Source organism: Indicator indicator, chromosome Z (assembly GCF_027791375.1).
Source record: "Indicator indicator isolate 239-I01 chromosome Z, UM_Iind_1.1, whole genome shotgun sequence".
Taxonomy (NCBI): Eukaryota; Metazoa; Chordata; class Aves; order Piciformes; family Indicatoridae; genus Indicator; species Indicator indicator.
In genome coordinates, this window is record NC_072053.1 from 18,585,115 (window position 1) to 18,602,320 (window position 17,206).

General features: G+C 49.8%; 1 protein-coding gene across 1 annotated transcript; it reads left to right on the forward strand.

Moving 5' to 3' along the window:
* Window positions 1-3,599: 3,599 nt before the first annotated feature.
* LOC128979596 (avidin-like) lies at window positions 3,600-4,893 on the forward strand. Its single transcript, XM_054397899.1, has 4 exons — window positions 3,600-3,671; window positions 3,803-4,013; window positions 4,458-4,578; window positions 4,848-4,893. Exons 1-4 carry the CDS (start codon window positions 3,600-3,602, stop codon window positions 4,891-4,893), a joined length of 450 nt encoding a protein of 149 aa, XP_054253874.1.
* The last annotated feature ends 12,313 nt before the right edge of the window (window positions 4,894-17,206 follow it).

Below are 17,206 nucleotides of genomic sequence, written 5' to 3' on the forward strand. Positions count from 1 at the left end.
GAGTTGTGAAGGAGAGGTGAGCACTCCAGAGCAATGTCTACCATTGGCTTTTCTATGGTGCTGTTGCAGTGTTTTTAAAATAAGGAAATTCTCTTTTTTCATTATTAAGCCATCTGCCAGACATGGGGAAAGTCATTAAGGGTCACAGCCAGACCCTATCACATGTGTTGTTTGGAGACAACAGAGTCACTAAGGGCTCTCACAATACTTTAAGGCCTTTCTCTTTTTCTTCATTTTCCTTGATCCTCTGGTTTATACATCAGCTATGGTACTCAGTCAAGAGGTCTTCCCCTAGATCCTCTCAAGGTTCTCACACCACACCTCTGCCAGCTCTAACTGCAACTCTCGCTCCTGAACAAAAGCACTGTGCAGCTGAGGCGGTTTGCAGTTATCTCCGCTCACAGCCACTGTTCCTGCTCAGCCCTCGCCTGGGCCTCAGCTCACAGCCAGTTTTGCTGCTCAGTCTCCAGCTTCACCTGCAAGTTGTTACCCAATTCCTGTAACTGCCTTGTTCATTTCTTGCTCTGTTTGGTCCACAACACATTTATCTTTCTGTGCTGCCATCAGCACTGCCCCTAAGATGTCAAAGATCACCACCCTCAGTACCTCTAACAAGAGGGAGCAGTTGAGATCAGGCTGAGCCTGGGTAGCCATGACCATCTGCTGGAGATCTCAGGCTCAGCCAGTTAAAAGTCCTCCTTTCTCAAGCTCCTCAGCTGATATTCTGCCCTGCATTGGCCATTGGAATGTGCTGCCCAGGGAGGTGGTGGAGTCACCATCCCTGGAGGTGTTCAAGGGGGGAATTGGATGTGGCACTTGGTGCTATGGTTTAGATAGTCATGAGGTGTAGGGTGACAACTTGGACTCCATGATCCTTGAGGTCTCTTCCAACCTTCTTGATTCTGTGATTTCTTTTACCTTCTCATTCACGGTATCTTATTCATGATGCCAGTTGAAATGCTTTGTCCCACTCAGTGGATGACAAAGGGAGGGAAGTGAATCATTATGATCCCCTGAAAGAGGCTATCCTTGCATAGCAGGGCTGCAGAGGTGGTAGAGAAACAGCAATGACTCACAGGAACAATACAAATCAATTTATTATTTTTCCCAGCAACAATAAACTATTCAGATAAAGGTGTTTAGGCACAGGTGTAATTTTCTTGCCAGCTGCTTTAAGGCACAACTAGGTTATGCTAATCAAGGAGAGAAAAGGAAAAGTGAGTAGTAGGAGGAAAATACAGAACAAAGATAGAAAGTAAAATATTGTCACCCTTGGACCCTTGATGTCTCATGGGATCTGTCCAGATCTTTAGTTCCGCAGTGCTGGCTGCACAGCAGATCAAGATATTACTGTCCATTTGCACACTTAGGGTATAAACTGCATTCTCAATCTATACAGGAAGCACAGAGAGGTTGCATGAGCTCCTAGTGTAGTGTCTGCTATAGACCTCTCTCTGGCACAGTTGCTGTGCTTTAGCAAAGAAATTAGCTCAGAGAAAAGACATGGTCCCACCTATGCAGATCTTACCTCTTCCTATTATTAACTTATCTGCAAGGAGCAGATCTGCCTTGAGCTAGAAAGGAGGAAGACAGGATCATTGAGGGTCATTTGGAGCTGTTGAGACCTCCTGCATCCTGGCAGGCCTTGCTCATTCAGATCTTGTTATCGCACAAGGTTTGAGACAGTAATAGTTGGGCTCTTACAAGCTCTCTCCTGGGATAGGTTGCCCAGGAGTAAGTTAACTTTTGGGCAAGAATGGAAAGTACAGGAGGGGCTGGCAAAGGGCAGGCAGTGGTACGAAGGATGGAATCAAGAGAACAACCACCCCCAAAGAATCAAGGGATCAGAAGAAATCTGTTAGGGAATGAAAAGACTTAATGGATGGAATACCCGTCATGGCACTGCAGAAGCTTGTCCATGCATAGAGGGGCAGGTGGGAAGCACCCCTGAAAAGAGGGCCACCTACTTGAGACATCATTGGGACAGTATCTAAAACAAATGTGCAGACAACTACCCCATCAGTTCCAGATGGAGATCTAACTGACCTATGGTGGGGAAACAACATGGTCCATCCCTAGTCAGTAAGACAGGGCACAGATGATGGATTAATTTAAGGAGGCTCATAGTAAACAGCCAAGGGGACTTACTAATCACTTTCCCCCTTGGTCTTCTTAAAATACCTGTCAGTTTTTTAGTAGTAGATACTCAGATGTCGACACTTCCAACAGACCTTGCTGAATGCAGTCTCATAAATGCTGACAGGAAATAAATTGAGGTAACTGATGCATTTAGGAACTCTCAGCCCCAGGCAACTGCTTGAGTGAAGCGCTGGTTGTCAGCAGAGGACATGAAAATGGAGACCATAATGATGTTTGGGCTACTACCAACTAACATCCTGGGACTAGACTTACTGAAAGGACAGGCTTGGGTAGATTCAAGAGGAAGAGGAGGGGTATTTGGCCTCCCCACTGCATCGGTCCCACTGCTGCAGCCTGCACCCAGATTACTCCTTTCTCAGGTTGCTGACATCAAAACTTCACCACTTCCCTTAGGGGCAAGGAAGGGAATCACCTCAGTGACAGCAGAAGTACAGGAGCACAGGATGATTATCCACACACACTCACCTTACAATTCCTGTGTGGCCCATATGCAAGCCAAAGGGAAATGGTGACTGATTGCTGATAATAAGTGGTAAATGCCAGTACAGATCTGTTAAGAGCTGCTGTGCCCAGCATGGACAGAGAACATTATGAGTCAGCCTGGTCACTCAGGCAGCTTTGGAAGTAGCAGAAGACAAACCCACTGCTGGATATGTGTCCATATTAGGGCTACACATCTAAGGGATTAAAAAATCAAGATCCTCAATGTGGAGGACGCTTTGTAAGTGAATGTGGAATTCTTTTCACACATATGCCAGAAGACAGAATCCTTCTTGATACAGATAAATTGCTCTACCTCCTTCCCTTAGGGGACCCTTATGATTGTGAATCCTCCTTTTGATTTAGTTTGGGGGTGCTTGGATGGAAAATTTTATTCACATATAAATCTGAAATACTATGCAGGTCTGCACTGCAGGGTGGGAATCCCAACTATGTGTCCAAATCGAGCGTTCAATTTCTCAATGCCTTGTCAAAGTAGAATACGTCAAGAAACGGATAGACCCCAAGCAGAAGTCAAGCAGGTGGTGCAGAGAAGCCAGGTACCTGATCATTGTATTTGGGATATGGTCATCTCACTGATGTTGGAAAATAGAGTATCTCTTATGAAAGTCTTAAAATATCTCCATTTATTTTAGAAAATATAACATGGCAAGTGCATGTTTTATCCAGCTGGTCATGGTACGCCTTTGGGGGAACTGAACACTCAGGCTCAACAAGATTTAAAATCACATCACAATCAATTGGCTTTAGGTCTTATTATTAAAGGAACAAGTGGTATGCAGCAGAAAGGGAGATTTGGAAACACCCAGATTGCACAATGCCCTGGCCAGAGCTGCCACCTGCAGCCCCAGCAGCAATAAAAGGGCAAGGGAGCAGGCACCTCGACAGAGCTGCGAGGAGCACCTCCTGGCTACACCGGCTGTCAGCCCACTGCAGAGATGGTGCAAGTGACTCCCTTCCTCCTGGTGCTCAGCTTGGCCCTGGTGGCTCCTGGCCAGGCTTCCAGAAAGGTAATGGCAGGGCTGGGATCCATGGGGCAGGGTGGGCAGGGGAACTGTGGCTCACCAGGGTGCCCGTTCCTGCCACCCTGCCTGCAGCCAGGCTGTGCTGTGGCATCAACACTGAGTCCCTTCCACTCCAGTGTGTGCTGACTGGGAACTGGACCAATGACCTGGGCTCCAATATGACCATTGAGGCTGTGAATGAAGAAGGCAGCTTTAAAGGCAAGTATAACACATCTGTGTCGGACAGCCCAGACAAGATCCAGCTGTCACCACTACAGGGGTGCGAGCAGCACAGAGACAGCAGAGGCCAGCCTGTCTTCGGCTTCACCGTCAACTGGACCTTTTCAGGTGCTGCTTCTCCCTTCCCAACCTCCCTGTAGTGTTCCCAGAGATATCCTGCCCTCCCTGCAGTGTCCCCAGACCTGCCTTGTGCTTCTTATGATCTCCTTAAATTTCTTCTTCCCTTCCCTGCATTGCCTGTCATCATCCCCTTCCTTCTCCTGTGGTGCTCCCCAATGCTCCCCCACCCTTGACCTTGGAACTCCTTGGCTGGTGACACCGTCCACTGCCAGAGGTCAGACGACTTGCTGGAGGCTGAATCCTGCTGCTGCTGCCTGCACATCTGTGCACCAGAGCCCAAGCCTTCTGACCTTTCCTGCCTGCTCTCTCCATCACTGTTGGCCCTAGAGAGCAGGGGTGGCCTAAGTCTGCTACCCCCTGTGCTGGGACAGGCTGTAGGGACATAGCTTAGCACTGGTGTGCTCCCCTCCACCTCCTGCACTGTCCTTGCAGACTCTGTCACTGTCTTCACTGGCCAGTGCTTTGTGGATGAGAATGGAAAGGAGGTTCTGAAGACCATGTGGCTCCTGAGGTCACATGTGGACAACATCACAGATGACTGGAAAGCCACTAGGTGAGCCCCCTCCCTGTCCCTGCCACCTGCAGGTCCCCTGTGCATCCCCAGGTGAATGGAGGGTTCCCACCCCAGAGGGTCAGCACCTGGCAGAGCTGATGCCAGGCTGGGGATGGCTGAGGATGGGGCATTCACACATGGCCTTCCTGGGGGTGCCACCATGGTGCCAGTGCTGTGGGTGGGAGACAAGGCTGTGTCCCAGGAGGGTGTTTGCCTTGTGCAAGGCTGCAGTTCCCACACTTACATGAGCTCCCTCTGTGTCCCTGCAGGGTTGGCACCAACGTCTTCACTCGACTGCACTCTCAAAAGGAGTGAGGGTGGCTGTGCTGGGGTTCCTGGGCTGAAGCAGGGCCATGGATGCTGCCCCCACCTCCTACCCCACTACCTGCTTCTCCCAATAAAGCTTTGCTGAAAACACCCAGCTGGCTCCTGTTGTGTCATGGCTCACTGCACATATTCCTCCATCCCTGCCACCCCATCTCATGGCCTCTTGAGGCTCAGAGTGTGTCCCCTGTTGTGACCCTTCTCCATGGTCCAGGATCTTTCACAAAGGTCTCCACTGCTCTTTAGTGACCCTGCCATTTCCTAGGGATGCAGGATCCTGCTCTGTGGCACAGTGGACAGCAGCCCATTTCATCTCCTACCAGGGTGGTCCTTGGCAGGATGCCCATTATGGACAGCTGTTGCCCAGCTCTACAAGGAGTTGGGTAGGAGCAAGGCTGCCCTTCCCACCACTGCTGCCATGGTGGAGCTCATCTCCTGCCTTCTTCTCACCCTGGCCCTTGTGCCACCATGCCAGGAAGGCAAGTGCAGCCTGGGTGACAGTGGCCAAGGAGCTGCCCACTCCTGCTGTGCCATTTTGTCTCATGTTGTGCCATGGCATACTGCACATAGCATGCTTGGTGACTACACAAGGGACTGCATGCCCATACTGTGCCATATTGTGCTCTGCTTTGCCAAGGTGCACTGTGCCGTGCCTGGTAGAGGGCAGACAACAGCTGCAAGCATCACCTCCTCCAAGCTCAAGATTTGTGAATCCTCATGGTAAAGAAATCAGCAGGAAAGGCAAGAGACCTGCATGGATGAACAGGAAGTTTCTAGGAAATCTCAGATGGAAGAAGGAAGCTCAGAGTATGTGGAAAAAGGGACTGGCCACTTGGCTGCAATATAGGAGCATTGCCAGGCATGTCAGCACCGCATGTAGAGATGCTGTGAATAAATCTATGACCCTTTTGGAATTAAAACTGGAAGAGAATGTGAAAAATAACAGGAAGGGCTTCTTCAAGTCCATTAACAGGAAAAGGAACACCAGGCAAAATGTGGGCCCAATGTGAATGAGGTGTTTGACCTCATGACAGAGGATACAGAGGGATTACTGAAGTCTTCTTTGCTTCAGTCTTTACTGTTGTGTCCTGGCCCTTCAGTCCCTGGAGGTAAGAGAAAAAGTCAGGAGGAAGGAGAATTGGATTAGAGATCTGCTGGACAGCCGTAAATCCACATCTCTGATGGGATGCACCCATGACGTGCTGAAGGAGCTGGCTCAAGTGGCTGAGCAGCTCATTTTGGAGGTCATCTCTAAGCACACGGAGGAAAAGAACATTATCAGGAGTGGTCAGAGTGGATTCAGAACGGGAAAATCATGTTGACCAATCTCATCATGTTATATATGACAGTGTCATCTGCTGGGTAGATGAGGAGAAAGAAGTGGATGTTGTCTACCTCTGCTTTGGAACCTCTGCTTCAGAAAGGGTTTGGATGCTGTCTCCCATAACATCCACACAGGGCAGCACAGGAAGTGTGGGTTAGATAACTGGATAGAGTGGTGTATTGAGAACTGGCTGGATGACAGAGCTAAGAGGGTTGTGATCAATGGTGCAGGGTATAGTTGGAGGCTGTGGCTAGTGGTAGTCCCCAGGAGTCAGTACTGGGTTGAGATTTGTTCTGTTTCACCCCTAGGACATATTGTACATGGCTGAGACAGTTACCCGGTTTTATTGTGTGGTGCTATGCCATGACATCCCAGAATTGAGTGTTTTTGTCTGAGGGGCTGCATGTTCTTATGTGCCATGTTCTACCTTGCTGTGCCATGCCAGGGTTCAGCTGAGGCTGCTTCAGTCTCTGGTTGTGCTGTCCCTGGGTGTAGTGTTGGTCACCTACCCCTCCTTTAGTAGTGTTATCTGGAAAACAGAGCTCTACTCTTCCCTGACCCTCGAATGAAAGGAGAAGTACTGGCCCAAGTGGTGGCCATGCTGCCACTTCTAGTTGCCATCTGGAGGGACTGTGCCAGCCCCAGACACAGGGGCACACATCCCACTGTCCAGGCTATCTTTAGGGGGCTGCAGGCTGCATGACCTCTGCTCCCCAGTGTGACTTGCAGAAATTGTGGCAGAATGAGCTGGGCGCCAACATGACCCTTTCAACCCTGAACACATCTGGGAACTTTCTGGACTCCACTGTGACAACAAGCAGATCTTGGTGTCATCCCTGCAAGAGGCCCAGACACACCCTGAATCCAAGGGGCAGCCCACCTTCAGCTTCATCATGCAGTGTCAGTTAACAGGTACAGTGATCCCTGGGGTATCCCCTGCCAAGAGTAGGAGTAGGTTGACCCCCAAATGCTCCCCAGTATCCCCCATGACACCCAGAGACCCTGTTTGTTACCTTGGACCAGCCATGGATACTCCTGCCATGGGACATGGCAAGGGGAGGGCTGTCTGTCTAGGGCACAGGGCACGAAGAAGTAGTGGGGGTATCCATCTGTCTGTCCAAGGGACATGGCAAGCGTGGTGCCCATCTATCTGTGCAGACAGTGTGGTAGTAACTCATACAGGCCATGTGTTGGGGAAGTCCATCTGTGCATGTGGGGGCAGGGGCTGCCTGCCTGTCTGCCAGGATCAGGAAGCCCAAATTCCTCTATGTGGAGACACAGGCTCACTTGAATTCCAGTCAGACTCCACCACAGCCTTTGTGGTCTGGTGCCTTGTGGACCACTGTGGGATGGAGACCCTGCATACCATGTGGCTCCTGCTGGAACAGGTCTTGTCCCTCAGGGATGCCTGCAAAGCCACAGCACTCCCTCTGCTTCTGCTGACATAGCTTCTACAGGGTCAGCACCTTCATCTTCACCCACCTTAGGCAATGGGGACATGGACTGAGCTGCCTGTACCCTCCTGTCCTTTCTGCATCCCTGAGGCTCTCTGCTGCCACACTCCTGGCCTGGGCTCCTGCATGCCCCTAGCATCCTGACTGGGAAATGCAGCCTCACCCAGACCTAATACATCCAGGGCCTTCCAATAGCCTGCTGGTGGGGTGCCTACTTCCCAAAGTTTTCTGACACCACAAATGGAGGGTAATCCCACTTCCCAACCATGATCTGGGGCCTCAGCATGTGTGTTCTTGCTTGTGCACCCATTTGAGGTGTACTCAGGGCTGTGAGGAGGAAAGAAAACAAATACATGGAAAAAGGGTCCAATGTCCTTTGGACTGTCTAACATGTGAACTCAATAATTCATCACTTCAGCAGCTCATGATGTTTTTGTCTCACAAGTTTCTCAATGGGTAATGCACAGTTCTTCACTTGGGTGCCCCTCAGCACCCTTTGGAGAAGCTGTGTGGGCAGGGAGAAGTGTCGAGGACTTGAGAGAGGATGCTGCCTGGACCTGCATGGCTGATGGGCAAGAGACTGTTGGAAGTGGCAGAGACTTCAGGGTAGCAAGTACACAGTGCTCTGGGAAAGCATCAAGGCCTGTCCGTCATTCTCCTTCTCTTCAGTGTGTGTTCACCCCTTCCTCAGCATTCCTCAGCTTTTGCTCTTTTCCCTCCTTTCCTGCTCATCTCTGGGGCAGATCCCAGCCCCCCACCTTGTATTCTGGAGAGCACACAGACCAGAGCCTGTGCAGGCTATGTATGTGCCTGGGGAAATCAGCTGGCTGACATGCCTGGTCATCCAACTTTTGGTGTGCATCCTCATTCTCATCCCTGCATCCTCATCGTCACCAATGCATCCTCATTCTCATTCCTGCCTCCCACACGTAGCCCTGCTACACACTGGCACTCCTCTCACTGCCCTGATCATGCTGTGCTCATTCATGCACTCAGCTTCTCCAAATGCCCACTGTGGCTGTCACCAGTCAATCAGTCTGTGAGGTTAAAGCCTAGGGACTAACACTAAAGGCAATGTAGGGCCCTGGCTAAATGAGGTGACAGAGGATACAAAGAAGGCAGGGTTACTGAATGCTTTTTTTGTCTCCATCTATACTGCTGGAGACTGTTCTCAGGAGCCCCAGGCTCCTGAGGTCTCAGAGGAAGACATGACAAAGGAGTTTTCCTCAGTTCTCAGTTCAGATGAGGACTGAGTTGATGAAGACTGGGTTAGGGAACAGTTAATCAATCTGGATATCCAAAAATCCATGGGTCCTGACGGGATCCACCCACAGGTGCTGAAGGAGCTGGTGGAGGTCATTGCCAGACCACTCTCCACCATCTTTGGTAAGTCATGGTGGGCAGAAGAGGTACCTGGGGGAAGGCAAACATCACTCCAATCTTCAGAAAGGGTAAAAAGGACAACCCAGGTTAACTACAGACTAGTCAGCCTCACCTCCATCCCCCGAAAGGTAATGGAGCAACTTATCCTCAGCACTGTCCTTAGGCACATCAAGGAGAAGAGGGTCATTAGGAGCAGGCAACATAGTTTTACCAAGGGGAAGTCACGTTTGACCAACCTGATAGCCTTTTATAAGGACATAACCAGGTGGATAGATGATGGCAGAGCAGTGGATGGGATTTATCTTTATTTCAGTAAAGCATTTGACAATGTCTCCCACAGCATCCACGCAACTAAACTGGTCTGGATGATCAGGTAGTGAGGTGGGTGTGAACTGGCTGAAGGAAAGAAGTCAGAGAGTTGTGGGCAATGGGATGGAGTCTAGTTGGAGGCCTGTATCTAGTGGAGTCCCTCAGGGCTCAGTACTGGGACCAGTACTATTCAATATATTCATCAACGACCTGGATGAGGGCACCGAATGCACTGTCAGCAAGTTTGCTGCTGACACCAAACTGAGTGGAGTGGCTGACACAGCAGAGGGTTGTGCTGCCATTCAGTGGGACTTGGACAGGCTGGAGAGTTGGGCAGGGAGAAATGTAATGAAGTACAACAAGGACAAGTGTAGAGTCTTGGACCTGGGAAAGAACAACCCCATGGATCAGTATAGGTTGGGGACTGACCTGATGGAGAGCAGTGAAGGGGAAAAGGTCCTGGGGGTCCTAGTGGATGGAAGGTTGACCCTGAGCCAGCAATGTGGTCTTGTGGCCAAGAAGGCCAGTGCTCTTCTGGGGTGGATTAGAAGGGGTGTGGTCAGCAGGTCGAGAGAGGTTCTCCTCCCTCTCTACTCTGCCCTGGTGAGGCTGCATCTGGAATATTGTGTCCAGTTCTGGGCCCCTCAGTTCAGGAAGGACAGGGGAGTGCTTGAAGGAGTCCAGCGCAGAGCCACAAAAGTGATTAAGGGAGTGGAACATCTTCCTTATGTGAAGAGACTGAGGGTGCTGGGACTCTTTAGCTTGGAGAAGAGGAGACTAAGGGTGAGCTCATTAATGTTTATTATTATGCAAATGATGAGTGCCAAGAGGATGGAGTCCAGCTTTTCTTGGTGATGTTCAGTGACAGGACAAGAGGCAATGGGTGGAAGTCGAGGCATAGGAAGTTCCATGGAAACATGAGGAAAAGTTATTTCACTATGAGGGTGACAGAACACCGGAACAGGCTGCTCAGGGGGGTTGTGGAGTTTCTCTCTCTGGAGATATTCAAAACTCACCTGGATGTGTTCTTGTGTGATCTGGAATAGGTGATCCTGCTCTGGCAGGGGAGTTGGACTGAATGATCTTTCAAGGTCTCTTCCAACCTCTAACATTCTGTGATTCTGTGACCTCAGCAGGAGTAGGAAGATCCTTGGTGGGAGGAGCCCACAAGGGGACATAGGGCCACCAAGAGCACCTTAGGACCAGGAAGCAATATTTCTTTTCTGTTCTTTTGTCACTCCCAGAGCTACAAATTCCCTGTCTCTTGGTTTCTGGTAAGAAGGCAGCCTACGGGATACGCAACAACGTAAACAGGAGAATAAAAATGGAGTTTGCAGTGTCGTTGGCTCAGTCCCCCAGGCCACACATCTTCCCGGGTAGGAAGCACAGGGAGTGAGTGTCTGCCCCCAGTGCTGCTTTCGTAATGGGGAGCTGCACAATCACAGGAAGCGGAGCAGAGCCAGGGTGGTACAACAGCCACAACCCCTCGGCCAGGGGCTGCGGGGCCAGCCCTGCCTGCTAAGGGGTTGCTAAATCAGGGCTGGACCCCGGGTTTGGATGGGATCACTGGGTCCATTGGAGGCACAGGCAGATGCCGAGCTGAGGGTGTGGAGCTCAAGTGTGGGGTCTGGGAGTACAGCAGCCCAATGAGGCAATGGTTCCAGGGAGTACCTAGCTTGAAATACACCTGGGAAGCAAAAGGTGCCTGTGCAGATGAACAAAGTAACAAAGTGATACTTTGCCTATCAGTCTAACCTACAGGCCTATTCAGCTGACCTCCGTGCCAGGGAAGGGTATGGAGCAAGTCATCTTGAGTACCATCACATGGCACACACAAGACAACCAGGTGACCCGGCCCAGTCAGCATAGGTTTATGAAAGGCAGGTCCTGGCTGGCTGACCTGATCTCTTTCTACAACAAAGTGACCCAGACAGTGGATGAGGGAAGGGCTGTGAATATTGTCTACCTGGACCTTAGTAAAGCCTTTGACATTGTCTCCCACAGCATTCTCCTTCAGAAACTCATGGCACAAAGCTTGGAGAATTCCACTGTGAAATGGATAAAAAACTGGCTGGGTGGCCAGACCCAAAGAGTGGTGGTGAACAGAGTTAAAACTGGCTGGCGTCTGACTGCAAGCAGTGCTCCCCAGGGTTCAGGACTGACCTCTTCAATATCTTTATCAATGATCTGGGTGAGGAGTTTGAGTGCACCCTCAGCAAGTTTGCAGATGACACCAAGCTGGGTGAGTGTATTGTTCTGCTAGATGGTAGGGAAGCTTTACAGGGGGTTCTAGAAATGTTAGACCAGTGGGCCAAAGTTAATTGTGTGAAGGTTCAACAAGGCCAGCTGCCAGGTCCTGCACTGCGTCACAACGACCCCATGGTAAGCTACTGACCTAGGGATGTGTGGTTGGAAAACTGGAACCTGCAAAGTGTTGATAGTTGACTATACATGAGCAGGCAGTGTACCCAGGTGGCCAAGAAGACCAGTGGCATTCTAGCTTGTATTAGAAGCACTGTTGCCAGCAGGAACAGAGAGGTGATCATCCCCTTGTGAGGCCCTGTGAGGCCACACCTTGAGTATTATGTTCAGCTCTGAACCCTTCACTACAACCACAGAGAAGTGCTGGAGTGTATCCAGAGAAGGGCAGTGAAGCTTGTGAAGGTCCTAGAACACATGTCCTACAAGGAGTGGCTGAAGGAGCTGGAGTTGTTCCATCTGTAGAAGAGGAGGCTGAGGGGAGACCTCGTTGCTCTCTACAGCTACCTAAAGTGAGGGTGGAGCAAGGAGGGGGCAGCCTCCTCTACTTGATGGCAAAGTGACAGGACTGGAGAAAATGGTAACAAGCTCCACCAGGGGAGGTTTAGGCTAGATGTTAGGAAATATTTCTGCACTGATAAGGTTATCAAATATGGGAATAGTTTGCCCAGGGCAGTGGTGGAGTCACCATCCCTGGCGGTGTTTAAACAGCATGTGGACATGGTGCTTAGGGACGAGGTTTAGTGTTAACCATACTGTGCAGAGTCAAAGCATGAAACAGATGATCTTGACGGTCTCTTCCAACCAAATACATCCTGTGATTCTGTGATTGTGTCTCTGCCCAGGAATGACAGACAGTTGAGAGGTAGCTCACACATGGGCCCTGTCTCCAGGCAGGTAGCTGCAAACTTACACTAGGGTCAAGTGACAGCATTGTCCTGGCCAGGGCCAGCAGCCCATAAACCTCCTCAGGGAACCACTGGACGTTTTTCTCACGGAACCATGTGCAGTCACAGGAAGGTCAAGGACCCCATCCTTCCTTTTGTTTCATCTGGTGCAGTTCAAGGCAGGGTTTGTAATGCAACTGATGTCACCTGCACTCCTTGGCTCACTACTGCTCGATAAAGTGTGAGTCATCTAATGGTGGTGTTGCCGGCAAAGCAGTGAGTGGCCACCAGAGCTGGGGTTTGGCAAGGGGTGACAGGGACAGCGCTGTGCTTCACAGTGCTATGGCTTGCTTGGCCAAATGTGAGGAGGGAAGAAAGCTCATGAAGGACATGAGATCTGCGATCTCAGCCCTTCCCTGCTCACTGAGGCAGGAGCAACGCGGGAGTAGCGCTGAGCCGCACGGCACGACCCCTCCTCCGATCCAGCTTCCCTCCGCCGAGAGGCAGGCACGGCGTAGTCTCTGCTGCAGGGTGGATGTTTCCACCAGAGGGAGGATGTTTCCACCAGAGGGAGGATGTTTCCACCAGAGGGAGGAGCTGAGTCACGTCGGTTTGTCGTTCGGTAAGGTCACGGGCGGGATCAGAGGTGGTCGCAACTCGTCGCAAAAGTGTTTCCAAAAGGTCTCTGTCATCCCAGACATAAACATGCAGGTATCCAGACTCCTGGCTGTAAGGAGTGCCAGAATCTCTCCCGTCCTGAGGCAGACTGCAGGACCTGTATTGGCTGTGAGCAAGTGGGTGACCTTCTCTGTCTCGTGTCTGAGCTAAAGGAGGAAGTTGAAAGGCTGCGGACTATTAGGGAGTGTGAGAGGGAGCTGGACCGGCGGAATCAGACTGCCATCCCTCAAACAGTCCCATCAGCCATGTAGTAGTCAGGACACTAAACGCTCCCTACTCTCTTACCAGCTTCCCGAACAGAATGACTCAGAAGCTGGAGAGCAGTGGAGACAAATTCCTCCCAAGTGCACCCCAGGCGTGACACCCCACAAGCCACTGAACCCCCTCAGGTGCCCCTGTATAATAGATATGCTGTTCTTAGTGAACCTGTTTCCACCAAAACCAATGGACAGCAAGTGAAATCATCTAGCAGCAGCTATGAAAGCTTATCTAGTTTATGTCGTTCAGAGAGGCTAGGGGTGAGCAAACCTACTGTCAAAACATCTGCAGTCAAGAAGAAATGCTGCGTGCTTGTCATTGGGGACTCGCTTCTGAAAGGCGTGGAGGGTCCTATATGATTTAGAGAAAGATGAGAAACTTGGTAAGTTTCTCGTATTATGCCTTTATTACAGTGCTGGACACAGGTAGGATCTCTCCCAAAAGACCTGTGTACCAAAAGGGGGTTTAGTACAAACTTACGTAGTCCATGCTTCTTATCTACTCAGAAATTTACAATGTAAAAACAACAGAGGTACGTTGATGTTTGCACAGGAAGTCCTGGTTCTTCCTATCTATACAAAGGTTATCTACCTAAGAATAACAGGGGATAGCAGTATTTTATAGGAAGTCCTGGTTTCTGTTTGTTTTGCTTTCCTTCTTTTCTTCAATAATATATGCTGACCTCATCCACTCTTTAGGGAAGTCTGCTGCCTACCTGGGGCTAGGGTCAAGGATGTAGTAAGAAAACTTCCTACCCTGATCTGCCCAAATGACTACTACCCATTGTTGGTTTTCCAAGTAGGCAATGATGACATTTCAAAAAGAAGTTTGAGATCAGTGAAGAAGAACTTCAGAGCCCTGGGACGAATGGTTAAGGGGTCAGGAGCACAAGTAGTATTTGCTTCTGTCCTCCCACTAGCTAGGCCTACTGATGGACTAAACATGAAAATCCAGCAGATTAATGCCTGGCTGTGGGACTGGTGTCAACGGCAGGTTTTTGGGTTCTTTGGTCACAGGCTACTCTACAAGACTCCAGGCCTGCTGACTATAGAAAAAAAACTGCTTATCTCTGAGAGGAAAAGGAATCCTGGGACAAGAACTGGCAGAGCTGATTGATAGGTCTTTAAACTAATTTCAAAGGGGGAAGAGGGAAAAGTGAATTTAAACTAATTTCGAGGAGGGAAAATTTAAACTTTAAACTAATTTCGAAGAGGGAAAAATTACTCTCACTGAGGACATTCCTGGGACAATTGTGAGGTAGGGTACCAGCCCCACTGCTACCCCAGGGGCTGTAGGAGATAGTGGATTATGCAACACCCACAATGGTAACAGATACTCCTCTGCTAAGTCTCTGAAGTGTCTGTATACCAACGCAAGAAGCATGGGGGATAAGCAGGATGAACTGGAAATCTGGGTGCAGTTGCAGGGTTATGATCCTGTTGCAATTACAGAGCCATGGTGGGACAGCTCCCATGACTGGAATGTGGTTATGGAGAGCTATGTTCTCTTCAGGAAGGACAGGCTGACAAGGTGCGGTGGTAGAGTTGCTCTCTATGTGAACAAGCAACTGGAATGTGTTGAGCTCAACCCAGGGGGAGATGATAAAAGCATTGAAAGATTATGGGTAAGAGTGAAGGGACATACAAACATGGATCATACAGTTGTGGGGGTTTACTACAGACCACTGAACCAGGAAGAAGCTACTGATGAGGCAGCTGGAAGTAGCCTCAAGAGCAAGTGCCCTGGTGCTCGTGGGTGACTTCAACCACTCAGATATTAGTTGGAAACATCACACAGCCCAGCACAAAAGGGTCCTGCAGTGCATTTATGACAACTATGTCCTGCAAGTAGCTGAAGAACCAACAAGGAGAAGTGCCATGCTGGACCTGGTATTAACAAACAAAGAAGGACTGGCTGTAGATGTCAAGGTTGGGGGTAATCTTGGTTGCAGTGACCATGACATGTTGGAGTTTAATATCAATAGACAAAGAAGCAGGGTGATAAGTAAAATTTCAACCCTGTCTTTAAAAGGGCCAACTTTCCCCTCTCCAAGACTCTACTTGGAAATATCCAGTGGGCTTAGGGCTCTGGAAGGAAGGGGGGCCCAAGAGAGCTGGTTGATGTTCAAACATTACCTCCTCTGAGCTCAAGAGAAAAGTATTCCCTTGAAAAAAACAACACAAACAGAAGACCTGCATGGATAAGCAAAGGACTCTTAGTAAAACTCAAAAATAAAAAGGAGGTTTACAATATGTGGAAAAAAGGACTGCTCAATTGGGAGGATTATAGAGATGTAGCCAGAGAATGTAGAGATGCAACAAGGAAAGCCAAGGCCCTCCTGGAACTGAATCTCGCCAGAGGGGTGAAGGAGAACAAGAAGAGTTTTTTCAAATATATCAATGATAAAAGGAAGAGCAGGCAGAAGGTGGGCCCACTGCTGAATAAGAGGGGAGATATGGTAACTGATGATGCAGAGATGGCAGAGCTGCTGAATGCCTTTTTTGCCTCAGTCTTCACTCCTAAGACCAGCCCTCAGGAACCTCAGTCTCTAGAAGGAAGGGAGCAGAACTGGAGAGATGTGGACATTCGCTGGTCAGTCAGGACAGGGTTAGAGATCTCTTATAGCATCTGAAGACACACAAATCCATGGGCTTTGGTGGGATGCATCCACGAGTGCTGAGAGAGCTGGCTGATACTGTGGCTGAACCTCTCTCCATCATCTTTGAAAAGTCCTGGAGAACAGGAGAGGTGCCTGATGACTGGGAGAAAGCAAATGTCACTCCAGTCTTCAAAAAGGGCAAGAAGGAGGAGCCAGGCAACTACAGACCAGGCAGTCCCACCTCCACCCCTGGAAAGATGATGGAGCAGCTCATCCTGGAGGTCATCTCTAACCACATGGAAGACAAGAAGGTTATCAGGTGTAGCCAACATGGATTTACTAAGGGGAGATCCTGTCTAACTAATCTGATAGCCTTCTATGAAGTTATGACCAAGTGGGCAGATGAGGGAAGAGCAGTGGATGTCATATATCTTGACTTCAGTAAAGCTTTTGATACTGTCTCCCATAACATCCTCCTAGAAAAGCTCAGGAGATGTGGCCTAGATGGTTGGTTAGTGAGGTGGATTGAAAACTGTCTCCAGAACAGAGTTCAGAGGGTTGTCATCAATGACACAGAGATAACTTGGAGGCCTGTGGCAAATGGTGTCCCCCAGGGATCAGTACTGGGTCCAGTTTTGTTCAGTATCTTTATCAACAACCTGGATGAGGGCATTGAGAGTACCCTCAGCAAGTTCTCTGATGATGCAAAACTAGGGGGGTTGGCTGGCACCCTGTCAGGCTGTGCAGCCATCCAATGTGACCTGGACAGGCTGGAGAGCTGGGTGCAGGTAAACCTCATGGAGTTTAATAAGGACAAGTGCAGGGTCCTACATCTGGGGAGGAATAACAACAGGCACCAGTACAGGTTATGGGCTGCCCTGCTGGAAAGCAGCTCCACAGAGAAAGACCTTGGAGTGCTGATGGACAGCAAGTTCTCCATGGAACAACAATGTGCTCCTGTGGCCAAGAGAGCCAATGGGATCCTGGGATGTATCAACAAAGGTGTGTCCAGCAGGTCTAGGGAAGTTCTTCTACCTCTCTACTCTGCCCTGGTGAGACCACACCTGGAATACTGTGTCCAGTTTTGGGCTCCCCAGTTCAAGAGAGACAGAGACCTTGTTGCGGTTGAGGGGAGGCTTATCTATTAATTACC

Coding starts and splice junctions, on each gene's coding strand:
- LOC128979596 (XM_054397899.1), top strand. CDS start 3,600: ATGGTGCAAGTGACTCCCTTCCTCCTGGTGCTCAGCTTGGCCCTGGTG. Junction 3,672..3,802: donor CTGGCCAGGCTTCCAGAAAG/GTAATGGCAGGG, acceptor CTTCCACTCCAG/TGTGTGCTGACTGGGAACTG. Junction 4,014..4,457: donor CGTCAACTGGACCTTTTCAG/GTGCTGCTTCTC, acceptor CTGTCCTTGCAG/ACTCTGTCACTGTCTTCACT.